Source organism: Barbus barbus, assembly GCF_936440315.1.
Source record: "Barbus barbus genome assembly, chromosome: 5".
Taxonomy (NCBI): domain Eukaryota; kingdom Metazoa; phylum Chordata; class Actinopteri; order Cypriniformes; family Cyprinidae; genus Barbus; species Barbus barbus.
Genome location: NC_136733.1, coordinates 35272303 through 35299752, shown reverse-complemented (window position 1 = coordinate 35299752; position 27450 = coordinate 35272303). Strand labels below are relative to the sequence as shown.

The following is a 27450-nucleotide window of genomic DNA, read 5'->3' as shown; positions in this document are numbered from 1 at the left end:
CATTACACTTATTTGCTCGGTTTTATTTTGTGAAACCTTACTAAGTATATGGAACAACCGTTTTATAAAAGCAATAAGCCCCGTGAAGCCGTGGTTTGCAGTGAATTTATAACAGCTAAGGGCATTGTTAGGCACGACGCGAAGCGGAGGCTTCTTGGGACTTATTGCTTTAATCTACACTAATAAGACTTAAAATATTTGCTTGATATGGCAGCCTTTAAAGTATTACTATTACTAGCATGGCCTCTTTTAACTCCATAAAATTAGATTGGGTGCCTTCAATAACAAAGCACGCTTTAAAACTCTTCGGCTTGTCCTAACTTGCGCTGTCCTTCACCCTACCTGACAACCATGGAATAAGCATGATATTATGCAATGCAGAACCCATGGCCATGGCACAGAGGTGAGAAATGCACGCCAAATGTGCAAAACAAGCTAATTAAAAAGCTGCCCATGCCTGAGGAACAGAGGATGCATGGTTGACACTTTAACAAAGATTCTCATTCAGTGTTTTGAGTCTGTCCTGCTCTCATTGTTGAAGTAAATGTGGCATCTGAGCATTAGATGCAGGAGAAGATCCACGCACACACCGCTGACCTCATTAAAGTCCAGCGAGGAGTCGTTGCACAAGGAGCAGATAGTAGCCAGTTCCACCAGACCATCATATTCTCCACACTGCACCGGCATGTCAGCTTTCAGCCTAAGGGAGAGAGAAGGGATGTAAATACAAACTAGTAAAATACAAATTAAGTATCCAGAATAAGCATTAGATTATTTGGAAGAGGTAAAAATGAGATGATGTTTTTGGAAGGATCAAGGGCTCTGAGTATGTTTGTGTGTTCTTACACTTGTCCCTCCGGAGCATAGGTTGAGCCGGTGATGGTGAACTCATGCAGGGAGCAGCTGGTGTCATCAGCCTTATTAACCACAAGCATCTAAGAGAGACAGAATTTTCTATGACTTTTTTGTTAATGATTACTGTATGAAGATGTTTTGTTTTAAGAAGAATGCATTTAGAACATTTCAAGATAAAGAAACCAAATGGTCTGGCAGAAAAAAAAAATCTTTAAGCCTTGAAACTAAAACAAATTATGTTCACTACAGAAACTTCCCTAACTTTAATGGTTTCATTCATTTCCATAACATCCACAGGCCAAGAAATTACCATTTTAAAATTACCTGATATTCCCAAGTTTTCCATGAGGAAATCCTGGCACATAAAGTTCTAAATGCTTATAAGTTTACCAATTATAAATTGGTTGTTGTAATTAAAGTTGGAAAAACAAAGGACTCCACAACTGTGCCCAAGAAAACATGCTTTTGAAAAGAATAAGTAAATAAGTTCTCTAAGGCATCTGAAAATAGTTACAAACCCCAATTGAATAAAAAAAGAAAAGAAAAAAAACACCAACAGACAGTTCTGACTCCACCCAATCAGCTCTGGGGTTTCCCTTATCCTCCGTCCAATCAGAGGCAGAGCAATGATATCATCATGCACTGGCAGTGGGTAGGTTCCTGTGTTTAGTGGCCTGGCATGATCGCTTCCCTGTCTGAACCAACACACTTACACAACTGCCAACAGACAACACTGACTACAATAAACTACTGCCTCCTACTGAAATGTCTGCTTTCACTGGACCAAATGAAAACAGATGAGGTGAAAGAGTGACAACCACTTTACCCCTATTTTGGCTGACATTTATCTAGTTTTTTATAATTAACTCCAGGTGTTGGCCAAATTCTACTACATGACTGAAGCAAATAAAGCAATTCTGGTTGTTAGAATAAACAACACAAAAGTGTCCAAGAGAGCTGGACAACATGAAGAGGTGAAGATGAGTTCAGCCTGACAGCATTAGACAACTCAGCCAAACCCATAATGCAATGCTTTTTCTTTTGCTATGACATCCGTCATGCTGAAATGAGCCACCAGAAGAAGTGGTAGCTCTGGGCGAGTTTCAGCAGAGAGAAGAGAGATCTTATTTCCGCACTATACCCTTCCTCCAGTATGTGGGCGTAGGGGTAGATGAAACAGGTGGATGGTGGAATGGAACTAATAAAGACAATTTGGCGAACGCCATTGATCGCAGACCCAACCTTTCTGTTCAGATGACAGGTCTGAAATGGAGGTGCGTGCTGGGAAGGAGTAAAAATGAATCCTGATCTTGCGAGGTGTCGTAAATGTTGATTTTTCAGTAGGTGGACTTGCTGAAATGTGTTTTATCATGATTAAAATCCACTGCGGTCGAGCTCAATAGTTGCATGGAAGCTAAAACACACACACACACAAACAAATTCCAGAAGTAGGTTCTTATCAGCATCAGCCCTCGTCTCCATAATTAAGGATCTAAACTTAGATATGACTAAACTTAGATAACACTTGCCAAACAGTCATGTATGGACACTTCCTTAAAAGGAGGTCACATGAAAGTTCGTCTCAAACATACACAAACACACAGAGGAAAAACATTCTCTCTTGGTATGACATCACTCAGAGCAAGACTCAATTAAATGTGTCTGATTAAAGAATTAATGAAGCAGTTAAGCTGTAAAAACTTTCAGAGCTCCACAGTACTCCTGCTTCCTGTTTGAAACGGACGCACATACACAAAACTTAATTGTGGAAAACACAAAGCGGGCGGCAGGCAGCAGCAATCAGAAGGCTGGATCATGCCCCTAAGCCCTTAAAATAAATGGATTATTGAGTTAGCTTGCTCTGCAGGAAAGAACAGTCTCTCAGGCAAAAATGTGCCTTTATAAAGTAATTACCAAATTATCATAGCAAGTACTGCTACACAGTACCATTTCTCTGCATTCATGCAAGTACAGTGCTATTTACTCCATAAAGCTAACATGAAAAAAAAAATATATATAATAATATACATATAATGTAGTTTGGAACATTACAGCATGAGGTTGTTTTATATTAACTGAACTGAAGAGTAGGCTAGCTGATTCTAAACATGAGTTACAAAAGTGGCAGGTTCGCTTCTCTGAAGAGCACTATTTTTGGGGCCTGCTTCTCTAGACTGATCACACAGGAATCTGTGCTGCTCGATTTCCACAGTTAAACACCATGCAATCAGACATTGTCAACAGGGAAAGAGGGGAAACAAAATTAGATCCAGTTGCCTGCTCACTATCACAATGTACTCCTTGACCTTGGAATGCTTGGCTGACATGTTCATTTAGTGAAGATTTTTGGTTTGGTTGAAATGTTTATCTTTAGGTATTTAGTATTGATAGGCCTGCAATAACTCTACAGAAACCTCAGCGGAATTCACAAGGCCATCATTAACCATGTTATACAAACACGCTCCTATCTATTATGTTACTTTATTAAATATTTTGGCTAAATTTATCAGTCTTTGATCTATCAAGTATTGAGCTCTAACAACAGTTTTATCACATGTAATGTTTCAACCCATTCAACCCTCCTACTATCAGTTCAGAAAATAAGAAAAAGTGTGCAGGTTCTGTGAGACTAGGTATCTGTCACTAGACACTATCTGGCCATTCTGAATATATCTACTTTGTAAATATTGTTTTTATGCATTACTATTTTGATTATATTCCAATTTGTTTAGCTTTCAAATTTTTAACAAACTAAATAAAATGCAATATAAAATAGAATATTTTGTACAAAAGCATTACTTTATTTCAGCAATGTACTTGTCATCTCATTTGCGATTATAATGTGTACACTATCGTTTAAAAGTTTGTGGTCAGTTAGAAGTCTTAGAAGTAGAAGTATCTTATGCTCACCAAGGCTACTTTTATTTGATCATAAATACAATACAAAGAGTAATATGAAATAGTATTACAATTTAAAAAATTAATTTTGTAATTTAACAAATTTTAAAATAGCAAAGCTCAATTGCAGAAGACATTACTCCAGTCTTCAGTGTCACATTGTCCTTCAGAAATCATTCTAATATGCTGCTATAGTTCTCAAAAACATTTATTATTATTATCATCATCAATGTTTTATTATTATTACCATCATCATCATTATTATTATCAAGTCTTATTATTAAAGTTATACTGTTATGCTGCTTAAATTTTTTTCATGATCACATTTTATAGGTGATATCAGACAGGTAAGACGTACTGTACCTCCCGTTGGTTTCATACGGATTATTTTTATCAGAGAATATTTGTTTTCGACATGACTTGGGCTACTTCTTTTAATAATAGACACTTCAAGCTTTCTTTTAGATTTACTGTATGTGACTCGTTTCAGGAAGATATTCACGGAGACTGAGAATGCAGAAAGCACACCCTATTTGTTTTCTTTATTTTACAAAACCAAAGAAAAAAAAGAAAAAGAAAAGTTTTATTGATATTGGGAGTGAATCAGGGTATACAAATAATAGGCCTACTTATGTTTTTTTTTCAGTCAATATTAAATTAATGAAAGAATTATGAGTTTCTCTTTGTAGTGTATTTTTTAGGTTTAATAACTTGAAAAGTAAAGTAAACTTGAAAGTAACTTGAAAGTAATTAGTAATCTGATTACTTTTTAAATGCAGTAATCAGTAATGTAATGAAATTACAATTTTTAAAGTAGTAATTAGTAATTTATAGTGGATTACTTTTTTTTTTTTTACTTACCCAACACTGACAACCACAATGCACTGAAATGTACCAACACGCAGCAGTGACGCATCAGTAGCATAAAAGAATCTAAAGGAAAATATCATGATAAGGGCAAGCCTGTTTTGTTTGTTTATAGTAATTTATAAATCAGATCTGCACCAAAAACACCAACAAGTAACTTGGCAGGCATAGAATTCTGTTGCTATACGTTGTCATAGCAACAGATACCAAGGAACAGGGTAGCAAGCAGTGATATGCAATGATGAGCCTCTGATAAGAATGTGTGTGCGCACGTGCATTTCACAGAAGTGGAAAAGGATTTTAGGCACCTGTACTTCCTCCTGATTTAGCCAAAGTGACTTCCGCATTAGTGACGGTGACACTTAGATGATGTCTGGCCAAAACAAGGCACGCGGTTAGTTGATAGGCTTAGGTCATCCTGAACAACACTGCGCCGTAGTGACAGCACTAATTCCAAGCTCGGGATAAGCATCTTCTGTCCCTATAATAAGCCTCTCAGCACTACACTTTTAGTACTTAGCATTATGAGGCACAGGAGGCTTAACAGAATGTTGGATTCATTTGGGACGCATTTCCACAAGCTCAATTTTAAAATTCTGTCTCGCATGTGAAATGTCTTTTCTTTAGGGACTTCTTAGGTGATGAATTTCTGCTTCAGGCTTAGGCTGACATTGTTACCTGTTCCCTGCCGTGAAGAATGGGAGTTGATGAAAAATTAGCAACAAACACATACATATAACTCAGCAAATTTCAATTTAGAAGCAAACTTTGTTTCAGAACTTTTTTTCTTACTGTCGCTATCTCCTTGCTATGTGACAGTACTATGCAGTAAAATGTGTATGAAATTCGTTTTTATTATTATTAATATTAATTAATAATAATATTAATTTATTATTTATATTAATGGAAAAGGCAACCAAGTACTACTCTTTTCAAAATACAAAGTAACACCAAAGGTGCCCGGTATACCAAAAAGTGTTCAGCATACAGTACATTACAGTGAATTGTCTGCATTAGGCTTCCTATACACGTGTGACTCTGCTCCCTGGCATTCTTGGATCATGCTGCAGCAGGAGCAGACGCAAGGAAGAGCGTGAGAGGAATAGAAATGACAGAGCACAAAAATATGAGGGAAATGAAAGATGGCAGGCGGGAATCCCTTACTGGGTGAGATGCAGATGGCCAAGCTCTGACGGGAAGAGGATGAGAAGGAATGCTTATCATGCTTATTAGCATGTCTATTATTAACATATTTGCTGTTTAGTACTTATAAAGCACATATTCTGCAAGACCATATTCTACATCCCTAATCCTACCCAATACCTAAACATAACAACTATCTTACTAATTATGAATAAGCAGCAAATTAGAAGTTTACTGAGGCAAAAGTCATAGCAAATGGTTTGTTAATAGTAGGAATTGGACCTTAAAGTTTTTAATTTACATATATTAACAGGATAATCAGAAAGTGTTTATACAGAAATATTTAGCAATATATTTCCATATGGCAGTTTATTTAACAATAATGTCTGGCCGACTTTATATTATCATGTGTAACAGACGCAGGCAAGTGTGCTGGTGCGTGTAAACCTCACTCCCTTGATCTCAAAGAAGTGGCGCTCTAGCGACTGACGCTAGAGGCCGTGGCCTTTAGCCTCCTCGTTAGAGCGCCCGCCTCCCGCGCCGGAGACCGCGGTTCGAATCCCGCTCGGAGCGAGGCGAAGTAGAACAATGGCTTACAACGGTTACAATGGCTAATTCACAGCTGCTTGACAAATAAAGCCATTTATTTATACACAAATGGATATGAAATGTTAGTGGGATACCATATATGCACATCTCTCTCTCTATGTATATAGACACACACGCACGCGCACACACACACTGTGTATATATATATCTGGTCTATATATTGGTTGGTTCATATATTGAAAGAACAGCACAGTCTATTACATAACTAAGCCTGAAATTAGTTTTTGTTTCCAAGATACAGGTGAACCTTCTTAATTTAAAAAGTGTTTCAATTACGAATGGCCTTAAATAGGATGCATTAGGTTGATACTAAGTTTAATCTGTGTCCAGGAAGAGCTGGTAAAGTGAATGTCATGGTGTTTGACTACAGTGCTTGCCCTTAATGTTTGAGCTCTAATCGTTGCAGGTCTGGGTTGCGGAGTGCGTAAATATTTACCACAGCGCAGTGGGACTCTTTCCGGAAGGTTCCCAGCACTTGCAGGGAATTAGGCAGCTTCTGAACAGAGGGAGTTAAACACAGGAGAGACCTTTGGGCAGACACACACACAGCCGGACGTTCAGCGTGTAGTGAGGCATTGCAACCAGGGATATAACATCACGCCATGGGACTTAGCAAAAAGGCACACACAAACATACATAGGGTTTTCTTTTTAAACAGAAAAAAAAATAGAGTAGCTATCAATGGATATGCTAGTGGCTGCTTTATATGAACGTGCAGCACCACAGAGGTTAAATTATGATTTGATATGACTTCATAATTGCAATCATGATTTTCCAATTGAAATCATAAAGGTCACAAAACTAGAATCGGGAGATCCAAGGAGTCTGATAAATGAATAAAAAGGGAGGGAGAGGTACAGATGGTGGAAAATAAAACAAAGAATTCATTCTCCAAACCTTTCCTGCTCTCTACTTTTGAAATAGCATTGGCATTAAATGAGTAGTGACAAAAAGCTATGTATATAAGGCCTGAACTCTGACTAAAAATGGCCTGAATTGAGAACCAGGTCTTGTGATAATGTAAATGGACGAGGAGGGTTTAGCCTAGTGCTATCAAACGATTAATCGTGATTAATCGAATCCAAAATAAAAGTTTTTGTTGACATAATATGTGTGTGTGTACTGTGTATATTTATTATGTATAAACACAAACACAAGCATGTAGGGCCTATATATTTAAGAAAAATGTGTTATGTTCATATATTAAATTATTTATATATAATATTAATTATATGAATGTAAATATATACATGTAAATATTTTCAAAATATATACTGTATGTGTCTGCATTTATATATACATAATAAATATACACAGTACACAAACATATATTATGTAAACAAAAACTTTTATTTTGGATGTGATTAATGCCGATTAATCGTTTCACAGCACTAGAGGGGTTTGGCAGAAAGCCTGTGGCCTTGATGGATTCATGTCTGCAGCTGTAGAAGAATTTAACGTAAAAGATGTTGCAATCACGTCCTGCCGACTTGCCTGTACAAGTTTTTTCCATTGCGTACAAACACAAACATACACCTTGAGTGTCTCAGAGTGACTTCCACATGGACTTCAACACGTCCTGACTCTCAGAAAGCAACAACATAAAAGAGAACACAACACTGCATTACTCTTTAAGGATACCTATGAAAGAATCTATGCCCATCACCTAAAAACCCAGAATGGTGCTGACTAATGCTTGTAGCACGTTCAAACTCTCCTGCTTTAGAACAGTAGAAAACCTCAGTAATAACAAGAACAGACTCTAGGCCAGAGTGATGGCACTGAAATGATGACAAAACACCCTAAAACACAAGATCAAGTAATTAAACTAGATGGCGGTCCTTGGCTGCGAGTCAGGATACTGAATACAGGTGGTACAGTCATGCCAATAAAAAAAACATGGGCGCTTGATTTTCTCTCTTTAGTGAACATGAAGATATGACAGTGGGAAAAATGTAAAACTAATTCTATAGAAAACAAGTACACAGTTCAGTGGCAGTTCATAAGGGTGTGATTGGTTAACCGGATCAAGAAGCTTAAAGGTGAAATGTGTACTTTCCGCACCATTAGTGGCACCAAATACAACTGCAAAAATAACTACTGTTTTCACACCAGTTTCCCAAAACACTCTGCCTGGCTGCCATTGGACAAACATGTAGTCCTGCCCTACACGTACACCACTGGCTGAGACAAACACAGCAACATTTAAACAGCTGCAGTACATCATTCTAAATAGTCAGCCTACCAATATAAACTTACACTACTATTCTAAAGTCTGGATTAGTAAAATGTTTATTTATTTTTAGAAATTAAAAATTGTATTCAGCTGTTAGCCTATTTTTTATTCATGCTGTTATTTTAAACTTTGTTCAAAAAATAATTCAGAAAAAAAAAAAAAAAAAAAAAAAAAGAAATGTTTCTTGAGCACCAAATCAGTATATTAGAAAGGATCGTGCCACTGAAGACTGGATTAATGGATTTTTCAGTTTAATAAAGTTTTTAAAAAATATATACATTATACATTTTATAATTTAAATTACATTTTTTAATTATCTAAACAGAAAACTGTTGTTTTAAATTGTAATATTTTACAATATGCCTGCATTACCAAATAAATGCAACCTTGGTGAGCATAAAAAATAAAAATCTTAGACCCCAAACTTCTGAATGGTAGTCTGTCTCTGCACTATTAAATATTACATTTACAACTGCTGTGATTAAAAAAAATAATTCAAAGTGTCAATTACATGCATTCCATGTAGCTCCAATGGTGCCAAAAAAAAACAAAAGCAGCTGTAAATCCAAAGTGAATTTGGAATTTGAAGTGTGTCTGTAACCTGGAATTATTTTTTATTCACTAAGACTACAGTCTGAACATACATCACTCTGTTTGCTTTCAGTTGTGTATTGTTACAAAACTAAAATACCCCCATTATTATCAATAAGCTTGTCTATGGCGCTTGCACTTCAGATGCCACACAGTGTAAATACACACATTATTTTCTGACGTTTTGGCATGTTGAATAATATATTCTACACATGAAACTAGTAGTTTATTTGCATTTCTATAAACATTATAATAAATGAGCATTTAAATGGTTTTACTTTACTTTACCCTATTGTGACATATGTTCACGTAAAACACTTCTCAATTGAGAAAAAAGTAAAGTCGGATTGCACTTGATTTTGTCCATGGGGAATTGATTAGGTAATTCTCGTTTGCTAATTGCTGCGATTACATGTGAGTGAACAGTTGCTAGAGGGGCTGGATTAATGCCCAACCCTCACACTGGTACACACATCATCAGAAAAGAGATGTTGTTTTTAAGTAAAGATTACAAGGGCACATGTATATAAAAAAAAAGTGCACTGGACAAGAACCTAATAAACAGGACATGTCTCTAAGCACTTACAAAACACAGCCGAGTCTTTGAACTGGCTCTGGACTGCTACTCAGCTACCGGACCAAGTCTTGTACTTCCAAGTATCTCTCTCTCTCTCACCTCTCGTGTTGTGCCTGGTATGCTTCTGTGGTCTTCCATATGGCAGCCAGAGAAAGCTGCTGCTGTTGCATCACTCAGCTCTGTATGAGAGGCCCTGGCACAGCATCAAAGACCCGCTCTGATGGTAAACACCACTGTAGTATCCAGGCCTGTGAAACCACCTGCCAGTGCACCAGAAACCACAGTAACAGGGTACACACACACAGGCCTGGAATCAGTGGGAAAGAATTCCGAGACGTTGTCTAAAAGGAATTCATATGATGCTCTCTGGCCTCAAGGGTCTCTCTTTTTTCTCCAAAAAAGGGGTATTCCTCAAGGGAATCTATCTTGAGTTTGAAAATAAAATGCTATTTTTAGGCAACCTTTATTGCCTCGCTTCATGACAGTTTGAAAATGGTTCTGGCTAGGGTTATAGTGCATAATAAATCACCTCTTGTGAATGTACAAAAAAAGAGGTTCTAATCTGTGTTGTTTCAGTTCTATATAAAAAGAAAAAAAGCTCACACAGGACCATATGTCAGCGGACGACTGAGAATAAAAAAAACGAAACGGTCATCTACCCAGACATAAAAATCAAGATCTGCCCGCAGACATCAGGTCTGATGCTGAATGAAACACCAACTCTGCATCTGGCTTGAACAGCCACATCACTCACCCTGCAGACAGACATCTGGTTGGTTGTCAGGGTCCCCGTCTTGTCTGAGCAGATAACGGAGGTGCATCCCAGCGTCTCCACTGAGGGCAGAGAACGGACAATGGCGTTTTTCTTGGCCATGCGACGGGTGCCCAATGCCAGGCAGGTGGTGATGACAGCTGGAAGACCCTCTGGGATGGCTGCCACTGCCAAGGCCACGGCTATTTTGAAATAGTAGATGGCACCTCGGATCCACGAGCCACCGTGGACTGGGTCGGCAAAATGGCCGATGTTAATGACCCAGACGGCGATGCAGATGAGGGAGATGACCTTCGAGAGCTGTTGGCCAAACTCATCCAGCTTCTGTTGCAGCGGGGTCTTCTCCTGTTCGGTTGATGCCATCTGGTTGCGGATCTTGCCAATTTCAGTGGAAACACCGGTGGAGACAACAATACCGATAGCCCGACCCGCAGCAATGTTTGTGCCCTTTTGGAAAACATGAGAACATGCATATATAAGCACATATACACTTTAATGGAACAAAGCCACCAAAAGACCTTTCAAATCTAAATTTACACGTTTGCAGACTTGGAAACAACAACAGCAGCATCAGAAGTTCCTCAGTCCCATATAATTTTATAAAACGTAGCTTGGAAAAATCATTGACTTGTGTGGAGTTGGCTATAATGTCATTAGGGATATTTTCCCCTAATAGGAAACTACATCTTTCATTACCACGATGTGTTGGAAAATGCATAAAGCTGGACTATTAAAAGCACATAGGCCATATACAGTTTATTTTAAATGACTAAAGAAGAAAACAGGCAGACTGCATTAACCCTGACGTTATACTATCACTCACTATGCCAATAACGTCACCTGGGGTGTTCCCTATCCCCGGATGATGTTAACGCAACCTAAGTGGATTGAGAGCGGACAAATGCATGCCTACTTATAGAATCTGAATGACTGTAAACGAACGCATACAGGAAGAGCGTGTTTAGACTGAACAGAATACTTAAGTCTAATTATACCCTACAGTATAATGACATTCTGCAAACTAGAGAGACAAAGAAAAAAGCAAGAAAAAAAATCATAAATACACAAAGAAAGCAAAGAATAATTACGTAATGCATAACAAGACTAAAAATGCTATGAGGTAGGTAATTCTTATATGCAAATATACGGCTTATATGCACATGAAACCAAGTTCTCCTCTCAAAACAGGAAGTGAAATGCTTACAGAAAACAGCATGTTCTTTTTGTCTTGATTGACAGCTCGTGGATCTGGCACAGGATCAGTGTGTTTGATAACAGACACAGACTCGCCTAAAGAACACATTGGTAGTTTTAAATTAAGCCATACAGAGAACTGAGCAGTGAAGTGCTGAGCATCTCAGACGTCCACAGTACCTGTGAGAATGGACTGGTCCACTCTCAGCGTGGTGGATTTGATTGAAGTGATCCTGATATCTGCTGGCACCTTGTCTCCAACTAGAAAACAAAATGTGTTAAGAGTTATTTCATCCAAAAACAAGCAAAGACACACTTACATTACCGATGAATGTGAGACAAGTAGGGTCAAAACTGCAATCATAAACATGAAATAAGACAGGCCACTGCACAGCTATCATTTAAGGCTGTTCTTGACCTCTTGTTTTCCAGGTAAACACTTAATTACAACAGATCGAAGCCGAGCTACTAGGGCACAAAGCCTGAAGCAAAGCAAAAAAGCAACTGAAACAGGGAAAAAAAAGTGAAAGAGCAAGAGAGACACCACCTTGAAAACTAACTCCAGACACACTGGAACACCGCTCGATAGCCAGTTGATGAGAGTACACGGAGAGATCAATATTCGGTTCATGGACTATGTTTACAAGAAAAAAAAAAAAAAGTTTCTAATACAAAAGAATAGAAAAAAACAAGGTGAGAAAACCTCAGCCAGTTAGATGAGACAGAATCAGTCAATATGTGTCATTTTCAACTGGGTTTTGTGAGCTCTTGCAGCCATTAATGGTTTGAGCAATAGATATTGAGTAGTGGCTTGACTTTATGAAACTTTGCTACTTCCTAGCCGAGTCATCAAAACAAAGCTTCATATACACTCATCACACAAGCTGCAGGGATCTGCTTGTGCATTCACATCTCTAACAAAGGATGATACAGCAAATCACAAATCGAGCATACTGAAAATGTTTTCTGAAAACTGCAATTAAACAAGCCTTGACAATTTGTTGCGAGCTATGGCATGGCATATACACAACAACAACTGCATGGAATCTGAACACAAATTTCAACAGAAAGCTCCAGAGATTTGGAGTTGATATGCATACGTATTAGGGGTGGCACGGTACACAGATGTCACGGTTCGGTACGTACCTCGGTTCGGGGGTCACGGTTCGATACAATTTCGGTACAACAGGGGAAAAAAAAAGACATCTACTTTGCTCAGTTTCTTTTATTTTGATGTGAAAATGCTAAATATTATTACATGTTATATATATAAAATCTGTTTTGTTTTCATTGTGAGTGTACACAAATAAAAGCAGACCTTTAACTACAAGCAACAGCACAAATAAAAATACAATAGAGTAAAGATACAAATAAAATAATCAGTGATTTTCAGGGGTTTTTTTAGGTACAGAAATTGAAGTACGATTAAAGTAATCAAAGGTAAAACAGCATTGCATATTTGACTGTATAAATTAAAGATTACTCTTTATTAAAGTTACAAAAGCGATTCAATCAAGAGCAGTGAGTGATTTCTTTGTTGTTGCTGTTTATTTAATATTAACTGTCACTTTAAGAGAAAGCACTGATACTGTACGCCCAGCCGGCTATGTCTGCTATAGGATACTTACCAAGACGGGCATTTTGACAGAATTTTGTGTGAATTTATCCATTAAAACACAATACTTCAGAGAGAGCTTCATATTTGCGCGCGTTCTGAGGCGCAGGTTTGTGCGCTTCTGATGAGCGCACGCACAAATCTTCTCACTGCGCGCGCGAGCTCGCGTCCTCTGGCTCTTAAATATTTGAGCTGGCAAAGCTTTCATGACTTCAGTCTAAACACCGATATCAACGTGTGCTGTTCAGGTCGGTCCGTGTACGTTTTGATAGTTTGTTTTCCAATTTGAAATGAAATAAGCAGAAACGAGAAAACGGCACCTTTATTCGTTTTTTCGTTTTTTTGAAAAAAACGAAAAAACGAGATTTCGGCTTGATTTTTCGTTTTTTAGTTCAGAGGCATAAAACGAATAAATGACTTCAAAATTCGTTTTCCACATGTGGGCGGTCCTGAGACGCCCCCTTCCGCCGATTGGTCAAGCAAATCTGAGCATGTGACGTCACCAGTAGTCGCTCAGGTCTGTTCAACAAAATAATAGTCCTCTAACGTTACTATGGCTACCGATTCTTAAACTGTACAGGGCAGGTCCTGTTGGGCTTTCTTCTGTGCAACTTTACGCGTTTCACAGAAATCTTTACATCAGAAATATTAAATATTAGTCTGCCACCAGCCCGTTTTATTTAGCTGTGCAGAGTTAAATCTGTGTGGTGAAGCTGCGCTAGACAGCGCCGAGAGAGGATCACTGACCAGTGTTCAGTCAGCAGTCAGAACTTGGGTACCTATGATGGTGAAATACATTTTTACTGAAAATGACCCGCGAGTATGATTGACAGGACGATAGCGGAGGCAATTAAAAGCGCAATATAACTTCTGTTAACAAAAACTTTTTTTTTTTTTTTTTTTATATAAGTGGCTTTGTCTTTGTTTTAATCAAATAATTGTGAACCACAAACCGAGCCTTCGTTTTAAAGGGCGATTTCCAAATATATTTTATTTATTTGTTATAATATGGGTATTTTATGTCACCCGTCTTATTAGTTTGATTATAGTAGGCTACGCGAGTTTTTTATTGTACTATTTTACTGTTGTTTTTTAATTAACAATATATCATAACAACTTATAAAGATCAAAATCTACAGAAGAGATTAACAAATAACATTGGTGTTGTCATAAGTTAACTAATCAATGGGAAAATTTCCTCACCGGCACAACTCTGTTCTTAATGTTGGCTACATGTTACAGATTTAATGTTGAGCACATAATGTTAAAGGCTTCTTCAATACCATTACACTCGGTTGAAGAGTCAAGAAGGATGTGTTAATTTACTGTAGATTTCAATCTGTCATTAGTTGGTGACCCGGTGTAATTATAATAGCATAAATAAAAACAAATACACGTAATAGGCTATGTATGCCAATAGGCAAAACACATCTGCTTTTCCTCTAGATCACTTTACTGCCCGTTTCCGCCAATGAATAAAAAATAAAACAAGGTAATTGCGACTTTTTATCTCACAATTCGGACTTTTTTTCTCGCAATTCTGACTTTATAACTCGCAATTCTGACTTTATAACTCGCAATTCTGACTTTATAACTCGCAATTCTGAGATATAAACTCGCAATTCTGACTTTATAACTCGCAATTCTGACTTTATAACTCGCAATTCTGAGATATAAACTCGCAATTCTGACTTTATAACTCGCAATTCTGAGATATAAACTCGCAATTCTGACTTTTTTTCTCACAATTGCGAGTTTATATCTCACAACTCTGACTTTCTCGCACCATAGCAAACCACTCTCCGTGTAAGGCTTTTGGACGCGGTTGGACAGTAGCCTACCATTACCGCCGGGCTTTCAGACAAAACATTCTTAATTTCTTTATAGTTCTGAGTTTGAGGCAGCTTCTATCGCGTTATTTTAATAACAGCTGTCAAGTAAAGCGCGTATTATTGTAACACGAGAGTGGATATATATGAATGCACGCAGGTGGATTTCCTTAACTCTCGCATAAAGCGCGCTTTCATCTCTATGTTCTTGCTAGAATTATCTTATCTCCTGTATTTAATGTTGTAAGATATCGACCAAGCAAGACATCCCCAATGAAAATTATAAATAAATTATAAATAAATGAAAATTATTTAGTCAATTATATATGAAGAATTCAGATGCAAAAGCTTAAATGCCATCTGAAATATTCTTCTAAAATTAGTATTTTTCGTTTATATTCAGTTATTTTACTTTAACGACAATGAAAAGAACCTGTACCTGAGAAAAATGCTCATTTTAGAAGAAAATTTCAGATGGCACTTAGAGGCTTTTGCATCTGAACTCTTCATATAGACTACAGGTCTATATATAATATACTTCTGTGATTAAATTATCGTTGCTATAGACAATAATAATATAAGTTGGTCTCGTTCTGGTTGCAGTTCTGGCTGTAAACTAGTGTAAAATCTTAGAAGCATATTCAGGAAAACGTTTATGAAAATGTCCAAACACAGGAAGCCTATATTCCAGATAAATGCAATCTAATTCAGGGGTGCAAAATTCAGTTGCTTGAGGACCACAGCCCTGCAGAATTTAGTTCCAACCCTGCTCAAAAACACTGTTTTTTATTTTTTATTTTTTTTATTCAGATTTATAGCTGAACCGTGTGTATTTGGGTTGATGCTAAACTTTGCAGTAGCTATAAATTAAGTATGAATGAAGTATTATGCTCTCGAAGGACAGTCGGATTCTGCTGTACCAGCACATAAAGGGATTTCTGGAAATAAAGCTGCCGATGAGCTATCAATAATAGTGTTACAATAATAAGTTTTTGACTTGACAGCTGTTATTAAAATAACGCGATAGAAGCTGCCTCAAACTCATATAAAGAAATGAAGAATGTTGTGTCTGAAAGCCCGGCGGTAGTGTCCAACCGCGAGCGCAAAACATAGAAATAAAGAATAATGAGTCATTTTTATGTTTGTTCAAAAATCATATTCGGACGCAACATTCATCTAGTTCAATATATAGTTCAGCTAATTGAACAAAGTACTGCAAAGCCTTACAGGGAGAGTGGTTTGCTATGGTGCGAGAAAGTCAGAGTTGTGAGATATAAACTCGCAATTGTGAGAAAAAAAATCAGAATTCTGAAAAAAAGGTCAGAATTGCGAGTTTATATCTCAGAATTGCGAGTTATAAAGTCAGAATTGCGAGTTTATATCTCAGAATTGCGAGTTATAAAGTCAGAATTGCGAGTTTATATCTCAGAATTGCGAGTTATAAAGTCAGAATTGCGAGTTTATATCTCAGAATTGCGAGTTATAAAGTCAGAATTGCGAGTTATAAAGCCAGAATTGCGAGTTTATATCTCAGAATTGCGAGTTATAAAGTCAGAATTGCGAGTTATAAAGTCAGAATTGCGAGTTATAAAGTCAGAATTGCGAGTTTATATCTCAGAATTGCGAGTTATAAAGTCAGAATTGCGAGTTATAAAGTCAGAATTGCGAGTTATAAAGTCAGAATTGCGAGTTATAAAGTCAGAATTGCGAGTTATAAAGTCAGAATTGCGAGTTATAAAGTCAGAATTGCGAGAAAAAAAGTCCGAATTGTGAGATAAAAAGTCGCAATTACCTTGTTTTATTTTTTATTCATTGGCGGAAACGGGCAGTAAAGTGATCTAGAGGAAAAGCAGATGTGTTTTGCCTATTGGCATACATAGCCTATTACGTGTATTTGTTTTTATTTATGCTATTATAATTACACCGGGTCACCAACTAATGACAGATTGAAATCTACAGTAAATTAACACATCCTTCTTGACTCTTCAACCGAGTGTAATGGTATTGAAGAAGCCTTTAACATTATGTGCTCAACATTAAATCTGTAACATGTAGCCAACATTAAGAATAGAGTTGTGCCGGTGAGGAAATTTTCCCATTGATTAGTTAACTTATGACAACACCAATGTTATTTGTTAATCTCTTCTGTAGATTTTGATCTTTATAAGTTGTTATGATATATTGTTAATTAAAAAACAACAGTAAAATAGTACAATAAAAAACTCGCGTATAGCCTACTATAATCAAACTAATAAGACGGGTGACATAAAATACCCATATTATAACAAATAAATAAAATATATTTGGAAATCGCCCTTTAAAACGAAGGCTCGGTTTGTGGTTCACAATTATTTGATTAAAACAAAGACAAAGCCACTTATATAAAAAAAAAAAAAAAAAAGTTTTTGTTAACAGAAGTTATATTGCGCTTTTAATTGCCTCCGCTATCGTCCTGTCAATCATACTCGCGGGTCATTTTCAGTAAAAATGTATTTCACCATCATAGGTACCCAAGTTCTGACTGCTGACTGAACACTGGTCAGTGATCCTCTCTCGGCGCTGTCTAGCGCAGCTTCACCACACAGATTTAACTCTGCACAGCTAAATAAAACGGGCTGGTGGCAGACTAATATTTAATATTTCTGATGTAAAGATTTCTGTGAAACGCGTAAAGTTGCACAGAAGAAAGCCCAACAGGACATGCCCTGTACAGTTTAAGAATCGGTAGCCATAGTAACGTTAGAGGACTATTATTTTGTTGAACAGACCTGAGCGACTACTGGTGACGTCACATGCTCAGATTTGCTTGACCAATCGGCGGAAGGGGGCGTCTCAGGACCGCCCACATGTGGAAAACGAATTTTGAAGTCATTTATTCGTTTTATGCCTCTGAACTAAAAAACGAAAAATCAAGCCGAAATCTCGTTTTTTCGTTTTTTTCAAAAAAACGAAAAAACGAATAAAGGTGCCGTTTTCTCGTTTCTGCTTATTTCATTTCAAATTGGAAAACAAACTATCAAAACGTACACGGACCCAGGTCTCACCTGTGCGCGCGCTATCAGCACCCGGGTGATGACGGAATAAATGCTCATATTCCAGCATACGGCACTCGCATTGAACAAGAGTGAATGATTTGTCCACTTATTTTTTTTCTTTTCTTTCTCATCGCTGTTGTTATAATGTACTGGGAAGCCAGAATGCGCATCCATTAACAGAAACATACATTAGCCGAACCCTATTTGTTTTACGTGTTATTTATAACAAACCACATGCGTTGTCAGAATTCAGTTGAACCGCGGTCCTAGCGCGTGCCGAACCGTGTGTGGAGAACCGTGCGGTTCGGTTTTTTTCCGCGAACCGTGCCACCCCTAATACGTATACATGCGTGTGACCCTGGAGCAATAATCTTGCAGTGGGTGTCAGTGAGTTTGAAAATTCTCATCGCCATGTCATACAGCTCCTGGACTAGGACAAAGAGGCTGTGGGGGCACTTAAAGGACATTTTACAGCAATTGTGACCCTTTAGTGTCGCAATTATACCCATTTAAACCCTTAGGCTGAGCTGGAGGTGCCTGGGGGCAGTAAGGCATGCAAGAGAGTAGCCACACTTCCCATTAGTCTCTTACACACTGTTAGGCAGATAGTGGATGAGCGGTCCAGACAGTCTAGAAAGAATCATGCTTAAGTGAAACTCTGAAGAAGGTTGAATGTCAGCTTTTTCACAGGACAAAAAAAAAGTTATCATCAGTCTGTGTTTTTGTTGTTTTGCTGCACAATAAATCCTTTGTTAGTCATAGTCACATGATGTTGCATAATACTATCATGTACAGTAAAACACTCTCATCCCAACTTTCTTTTTCCATTCTTTCTGCTCCAACCCTCTGGACATGATTTCTCAGCCATGCGGTCTCTCTTCCTCCCACATCGCAGGAATGGCTCACATCAGCCTTGGGGGTCTCTGGCGAGGGAGACAACACCCGCATCAGGGGCTGCGCTGCGTGGGAGTTGGGATAGAGAGGGCACAGTGGGCAGGAGCCTGTTTATGTTCCCAGAACGACGGACCTTTCTCTTCTCTTTCTTGGATTTTATTACTCTCTCTCTCCCCTCAACGGTGTCTCCCACCCACTCGGTCACACTGCGAATGTACCGAACCCATCTAAATGCTAATGCGAACTGCTTTTCGGCATACCAAGCCAGAACAATGCAAAGTGAGCTAAATATACACAGACATTATGACAGTAGATGGCAAGCATCTGATAGCAGGAAACAGGCCTCCATGGACATCGGGCATAAACTTGATTAGAACGGGTGACGTATGCTTGCTTGTAAATGTGGAACAGTGTAATAACAGAGGCTGGCGAGTTCAAGATGTTTGCAAATACTGATCAAAACGGTCTCTAACAGCCTGTGGGTATGACTAAAAGATGATGGGACTGAAGTGATTTTATTTTAAAAAACACAGTCGATGCTTCACTGTTACTCATCCCAAAGAGCGTGAAAAAAACAAGTAAAGTCTTTCCAAATCTGAAGGCTTTCTGTAAACCTTTCTGGTTCTTTGGATATTCTAATGGAGTGAGAATGTTATTTTTGAGCCTCCGCAACAGTCGAGGGAAAGTTCCACTTCGGACATTGTGATTACCGCAAACATAACATTGGCCGAACGCTGACACAATGCTGGGCTGACTGGAAATATAAAAGTGTAAATAATCTATAAATATCCATAGTACTCATGCATGCAAAAAAATGGCTGAACATTGTTTTCCGACCTCCAATTCTCTTGGTTGTCCGTGCCAAAAGTTCCGATGGAATTACCACTCACGAATGGTGGGTACAGGAAAGACACTGCAGCGAGGAGAGGGGAATGGGTGTTGTGGGTAATATATTTTTGGTTGCCATTTGTTTTGATTTTTTTTTCTGTAGTAACCAATTTTTAGTTCTCACAAGTGCCTTTTTCCGATGTGCAATTTTCATTCAACCTCCAGAGAAAGCGAAAGGGTTTTTAGGTTGGGGTTGTGTGTTTGCTTGCATGTGTTTCATAGAGCTTAGCAACAAGATTATGTCATCGGCATAGTCAGTTTAGACAGAAATTGAGAAATATTTCAACAGATGCAGCTGACCACACCTCCGTCCTGCCAGTGCTTCCCACTTACCAAACAGGACTTATTAAATACGACTATAACCAATGAACTCAGCACAAGCAGCTCAGCATGTGTGTGAATGTGTCTACACCTCGTTAGTGGATTCTCGTGGCTATAAACCAGCGGACGGATCTTAAACCTAAGTGGCATCTCGCTTTCCCCCACTACCAATGATAACAAAATACAGAAGTAGGGATGTAACGATTACCGGTTTGACGATAAATCATGATAAAATTCCCCGCGGTTAGTATTACCGTTTCATATTTTAATTATCATTAAAACCGTATTCGATTACCGTGATTTAAACAACTCGCGATAAATAAATACTGTCCGGCATAAAGCAGAGTTTTCAGTAACAGTCTCACGTGCGCACAGCAGCACAGTCGTTTCGTTCTGAGTGAAAACAGGGCGGAAAAGCTGGGAGGTTTTAAAAGAGTGCTGAGGGAATTATACAAATTAATATATCAATGAATTAATTATATGAATGTACCTCTGAAGGTTCGGACTGTCTTCAGAAACGATTTGATGGCATTTTGTTCTCATCTTCGCTCCATGTAATACCTAAAGGAAGTGTTCGCGGAGTTCACAGGAATCAGCTGTAATTCAGCTTTTCCGTATAAAGCGCCACCTGCTGCCAGAGAGTGGATTTACAGACACTTATTTACATTCAGCCTGTGTGCAGTTTCTGTCTGGCCAAAAAATGGACCAAATGTTCATGACCTGCTGTAAATTTTAACCGGTTGATGAAAAACAAACTTATGTACATTTAAACAATTCAGATATGCTATATAGGATTATTTATAGAGCAGATAAAATACATATAATCATTTATTAATTATTTTAATTTAACCCTTTTCTTTAAAGGCTGAAATGTGTGGTCTACCTTTTATGTTAAACTTTTTCAAAGCTTTATTTGAACATTTACATTATTTATTTGAACATGCTATTAAACTGTTGTCAGTCAAATTGTCATTTAAAATACAGACTTCATTGGTAATGTTATTGTTTTAGTGATTATGCAAACAAAAAGTCATTTTATTTGCTGTTTGTTGATTTTTAAGTATGAAACTTGGTGAAGTGATTTATGTTTCGGTACTTTTTGAACATCTCCAGCACATTTTAACAATACCGTGATAATACTGATAACCGTGATAATTTTGGTCACTATAATCGTGATTAGAAATTTTCATACCGTTACATCCCTATACAGAAGATACATAGAGTGCCAGCCATTTCCACTCTCGCAGACCTCTGGAGTGGAAACACCTCTCCTCTTCTCCCCCCGGACTAATTCACCTTGTCTAGTTTTTGTTCAGCTTGCAGGCTGGGAAGTGCTCAAGGCCTCAGGAAGAGGAAAATGCCAAAAATCTCACTCACAATCCAAAAATATCTGTCAAACTGGCTATGGTGTTTAACTACACAGAAACAAAAATCAAAAGAGTTTGTTCAAAATGCTCTAGGATCAGGGTTTGTCAACAGTTTTGATCCCATAATTCCTAGATACAATGAACTCTTTTGCAAAGGACCACCTTTCTAAAACACAAGGCAGTTAAATATATATATTTTTTATGTTTAAATATACATTTACTGCGAAAATAAAAATGTTGTAAAATGTGGTGAATATTTAATTTGTATTAATTTGGTATTACTTGGCATTTACTCAAAGTAAGGGCTATCAACATAATAAAAATGAATCCTATTTCTTATATGAAAAGCTGATTTACTTTCTTTTCCAGGCACAAATCACGATGCACAAGTTTTGTTGGTTGCATTATTTTTTATTTTATTGCATTTTGCTTGTTACCTCCCCCAGTTACATCTCACTCGTCCAGAATCCCATTCAACATAGCTGTATATTAACATAGCTGCATGTGCATGACTTCAAATATGGAAGTAATTTCATCACACTGTGGCAAAATTTTTGTTTCAGGAAGGACAGAAACTTGATGCTGGAAACATCTGGACTGACAGTGATGTCTGGTAGTTACTTTACATGTCTGTCAGTTTGACCTTGACATGGGAGGGACTCTGGGGCCAGTTACCATGGTGACATGACCCACAGGTGTCAAGGGGTGAAGTCTGACAGCGGGAGTGTGTGTACGTGCGTGGAGAGGAGAATCTGGCCGCTGGAATGTGGGCTTGTCAAGGCATAAGACCAAATGGTGCACCTGAACAAAGAGACGCTTGTTACCACCGTGCTAAGACAGGTAATGCAACCCACATCCCATCCACATCTCTATAATCCCGCCTGTCTCTCTTTCTCTCTGCATCTTGCTGCATTTATCGCTCCCTCCTGCTCATCTGTCCTTCACGCTTTTGCGCTCTCGCACTGCTCTCTCTTCTCCACCTCCCTCACATTTTGTATCTCTCCATACACGTTCCCCTCTCACTCCCCCCACACCAGTCTCATCTTTCACTCCCATTCACAGCGATGTGGCCGCATCCATGTTTCTGAATGAATGCGGATGCTCTTGAACATGAATCAAGAAATCTTGCAGTGTAACACCTTTCTTTTGTTTTTACTGTAATAGTGAAAAGCAGATCCTTGCTGTCATCTCCTTTCCCTTCACCTCTTCTACTCCACACTTGGCTGACGCTGACTGAAGATCATTAGTAAGCAGGGGTTTAAAGAAGCAAACAATGATTACTTTGAAGCTGAGACTAGCTTTATATATGTGCATGTGATGCACAGATTCGGTCAAGCCATAACAGAAAGACAACAGGTCTATTTTTATCTAAGTCTACATATACATTGGCAAAATCCCTAACAGAGAGTGGGCACGTTTGTATGTGTGAGGAAGGCATTGCAAACCTGTAGTCACATGAAGGTGGAGAACGGTGGGACTGACAGTGTGGAAAAAAGCTACGTGTTTCAAAAAGAGGTAAGAGAGAAAGAGAAAGAGTACTATAGTCACTTTTCAGCTTTGTACAATGAACAGAATACGCACACACACACACACACATTGATTTTTCCTGCATGTCTCTGCTGGCACCATCATACTCACAGGAAAGCCACTTACGTAAGACAGTCTGGGATATTCCTGCTCTGCTTTTGGCAAGTAGCCCACACACACACACACACAGAGAGAGAGAAACCCTGAAGGACTCCCGTTCAGGGCACAGTTGCGGTGAAATGCACACAAACACACACTTTGGGCAGCCACACATAGGCCAATGGGAAGACTAGGGAAAACGACAGCCTGTGTTTTGGGTACAATGAGAGGTGGTGATGACTGGAAAAAAAAAAAAAAAAAAAGGACTGGGCCACCTCCACTGCATATTATGTCAGACCACATGGTTAAATGTTCAGCAGAAACCTCCAAATGTCCACAGGACTCTCAAGGCTGTGGAGTATCCTTATTGTTCCACAAACAAAATCTCTCTGCAGAATTGAGTACCTCTCTTTACTCAAGGAAAGAGACTGAGAGCAGATGAGATTTATCAAATGGACAGAGAGAGTAGGAAAAATTATGAGAGGAAACAGGAAAGAGTAGAAACAGGTCCAAGCTTACCAGACACCTCCACAATATCTCCAGGCACAATTTCTCGTGCTTTGACTCTCTGGACAGCCGTGCGGTTCATGCGGTACACTTTGCCCATCTCTGGCTCGTATTCCTTCAGAGCCTCGATGGCATTCTCTGCATTTCGCTCCTGACACCATACAAAACCACACAAAGGGATCAACAAGGATACACATGCATTACATCGATAACAGCCCCGTATTTCATTGTGTTTCATTTATGCCATTGGTCTGATTAGGCTAAACAACAGTAGCCTACTCCTACAGGTTTCAAAATAAATAAATGGTTATCTAGTTCTCTTGCTGTACATTTGAATGTTCTGATAAAAGCTTTAAAATAATAGATAATTATAATAAATAATTTATAATATTAAAATGAATATCAGAATATAAAAATTATATTAATTTAAAAATATAATATAATTAATTCTATTAAAATTTCTATTTTCATTAACTTTTCCCACCTGGTGGAATGACCTGCCCAACTCAATCAGAGCAGCTGAATCCTTAGCCATCTTCAAGAAACGGCTAAAAACACATCTCTTCCATCTTTATTTGACCCTCAAACTCTAGCACTCTCTATTCTAATTCTATTTTATCTATCGGTGTTCTTTTTATTTAAAACAAAAAAACACACAGTTGACCCTCTATCAATTGCATATTTATTCTGTAATTGCTAGCTTTTCTTAAAAAACTAACACTAGATTTTTTTTTTTTTATTCTATCTACTTGTTTTCTTTAAAAAGAAAAAAAAACTTGCTATGTGTACTGCGTTAGGCTAACCAAGACTTGTCATAGCACTTGCATGCATGTTGCTCTTTTACTGGTTTTGATTGCTTCTATTGTCCTCATTTGTAAGTCGCTTTGGATAAAAGCATCTGCTAAATGACTCAATGTAAAATTAATAAATCAAATATTTAAAAAAATTTAAGTACATATCGGTTGTCAGCCACAGAATTAGCAGACAAAAGTTTGACAGATGCATCATTAATATCAATAGTTCTAATAGGGTGTAACAGACATAGCACATTTGTGAACATGTACAACTTTTCCTCTTTAATCAGTTTCCCAGAATTCAGAAATGTGATTTCTAAATTCAAATAGAAGTCAAATATAACATAACGAGGATTATAGGATTAATAGGATTACAATAATTAGGTAAATCTCTTAGCACTGTCAACGCTGTCCACTGCAGTGCCCAGATATTGTGTTATAAATGTAAATTACATGCCACATCCTTATGTACACACTAATAAACAAATATGAACACCTGATAATCACTTGTCATGTTTAGGAACAGAAGACTGTTGTAGTGATAGTAGTAGCAGTAGTAGTAATAGTAAAGTATCTAGTGCTTAACAGTAGGACATCAAGCAGACTCGCTCTTTGTCATCGAGAAGATAGATTTGATCAGTAGTTGAAATTCTTTGTGGTCCTTCAGTTTCACAGCCCACACACCCACCCACCTGCCAGACTCCAATGACTGCGTTGGCCACCAGAATGAGCAGGATGACAATAGGCTCCACGAAGGCTGTGGTCGACTCCTCCCCCTCCTCAAACAGTGCCAACACCTAATGAACAAACACAACATAAATTACTCCTACCTCACATTCAAAGCTCAGTCCTGTTAAGGTTACTGAAGTGAGAATTCAAGTATCCAAACATTTTAAATACTCTTAAAATAAATAAATAAAATGATAAGACACACTATATTTATACACAGTTTATCATTCTGTCCAATTACATAAGTTTGGAAAGGAAATTAATTAAATTAATTTGAACTTTTACTTAGGAAGGACACATTGCATTGATCAAAAGTGTCAGTAAGACATTTATAAATGTTACAAATGATTTCTATTTCTGAATTCTGGAGTTATGGCTTCTGAAAATTTAGTTTTCCATCACGGGAATAAATTACATTTCAAAATATAATTCAAATAGAAAAGTTATTTTAAATTGTGATAATATTTCACAACATTACTGCACTTTTTCAGATCAAACAAATGCAGCCTTGGAGAGCGGACTTCTTTATTTAAACATAAAAAAGAAATAGAAAGCATAGAAAGCAAAGTATTAAAACTAATAAACAACTGAAAAAGTCCTTTCCGTTGAACCCCGAGGACCCGACAGTACCACTGTTAAATAAATAGCACAATAAACATCAGCCTTTGAATGTTATGAAATGAGATACTGGATCATTCCACACCCATTACAAATATTCCAGTGAAATCATGCCATTAGGTACATGCCCTGGGCAGATACTGTATGTGGGAGTTCGAGGTGGGAGGCATTTTCAGAAAAAACCCAAGTTACCTTATAAGCTAAAAAGCGTTTCATGCAATATGCATGATAAGGTAAATTTAGAGTGTAACTCCAGCTGGAATAGAATGCAGAGACAGCCTTGAAGTTAATTACTTTCTGAAAGTGTTCATCTGTTCAACTTCATATCAGAGTTCGAAACTCCCGAAATGTATGGAGCGAGCTCACCTAAAAGATTTGTTCAATGGCACTAGAAGCCAACAATTTCTTTAAAAGAATCGTTTGAAGCAGCTACAAACTATCGTGACTTTTTGGATGCCTTAAAGGGTTAGTTCAACCCAAAATGAAAGTTTTGACCCTGCATAGACAGCAACGCAAATTATATGTTCCCAGACCCAGAAACGTAGTGTGCTTTCTCATGAACGTAAACAACTGATTACATTGATTATGTTCAGGAGAAAGCGAGCATGTGTCGTGGTACTCTCCAAAATGGTGGAAGATCTTGGGGAAAAGAATTGTTGAATAAATTGTTATTTTTGCTTTCTTTGCACACAAAACGTATTCTCGTAGCTTCATAAAATTGAAGTTGAGCCACTGATGTCGCATGGACTGTTTTACTAATGTTCCTACTATCTTTGGGTCTGGGAACATATAATTTGTGTTGCTGTCTATGCAGGGTCAGAGAGCTCTCAGATTTCATCAAAAATATCTTAATTTGTGTTCCGAAGATGAATGGAGGTCTTATGGGAACGACATGAGGGTAGTGCTGGGCGGTACACCAGTTCATACCGAATACCGGTGTTTATTTTTCTTATGATATGAATTTTTAAAATACCGCAATACCAGTCGTTTAAACAACGTTCGGATTTAATACTAACGTTTTTAGTTTTTTACTCAGGCAGTGCGCTGCATGAGACAAAAAAATAATAGCCAAAACCACCACATAGCCCCTCTTTAGTTATGCATGTTGATTTTATCAGGTGGTTAACATGTATTAATGGGTGGTGTTTAGTCACTATTAATGAGGAATTTTATTCACTCATCATGACATTCTAAGTCAGTCCACTACAGTATTTCCTCTTTCAATCAGTAGAATATGTGGTTAACACCCGGTCATGCATGAAAAAAATAAATACCGTCATAGACCGTGAAACCGGTATAATTTTGAAAAATACCGTGATATAAATTTTTGGTCATACCGCCCAGCACTTCATGAGGGTGAGTAATTAAAGACAGAATTTTCATTTTAGGGTGAACTAACCCTATAAAGTAAAAAATGAAGGAGAGGAATAGAGAGCGGAAGAGAGTAATGACAAAAAAAAATAAAAAAAATAAGGGAGGGACTAA

The 27450-nt window shown here is 37.8% G+C and overlaps 2 protein-coding genes across 3 annotated transcripts in view; both read right to left on the bottom strand.

Annotated features, from left to right (window-relative positions):
• The window catches only part of LOC306869969 (CCN family member 1-like), a 1026947-nt gene extending 1006023 nt beyond the window's left edge, over positions 1 to 20924 (bottom strand). The window contains exon 1 of the mRNA XM_079416956.1: positions 20815 to 20924. The gene's annotated coding sequence lies outside the window, so the exon portion shown is untranslated. The remainder of the gene's footprint in view (positions 1 to 20814) is intronic.
• LOC306869966 (sarcoplasmic/endoplasmic reticulum calcium ATPase 1-like) overlaps positions 1 to 27450 on the bottom strand; it is a 69350-nt gene that overhangs the window by 19682 nt on the left and 22218 nt on the right. For both annotated transcript variants that reach the window (XM_079416947.1, XM_079416946.1), the window contains exons 4-10: positions 25311 to 25415; positions 23837 to 23975; positions 11923 to 12003; positions 11753 to 11838; positions 10531 to 10995; positions 847 to 935; positions 598 to 700 (exon numbers count right to left, since the gene is read on the bottom strand). In XM_079416947.1, coding sequence (XP_079273073.1) covers positions 598 to 700; positions 847 to 935; positions 10531 to 10995; positions 11753 to 11838; positions 11923 to 12003; positions 23837 to 23975; positions 25311 to 25415 — 1068 coding nt within the window. The remainder of the gene's footprint in view (positions 1 to 597; positions 701 to 846; positions 936 to 10530; positions 10996 to 11752; positions 11839 to 11922; positions 12004 to 23836; positions 23976 to 25310; positions 25416 to 27450) is intronic.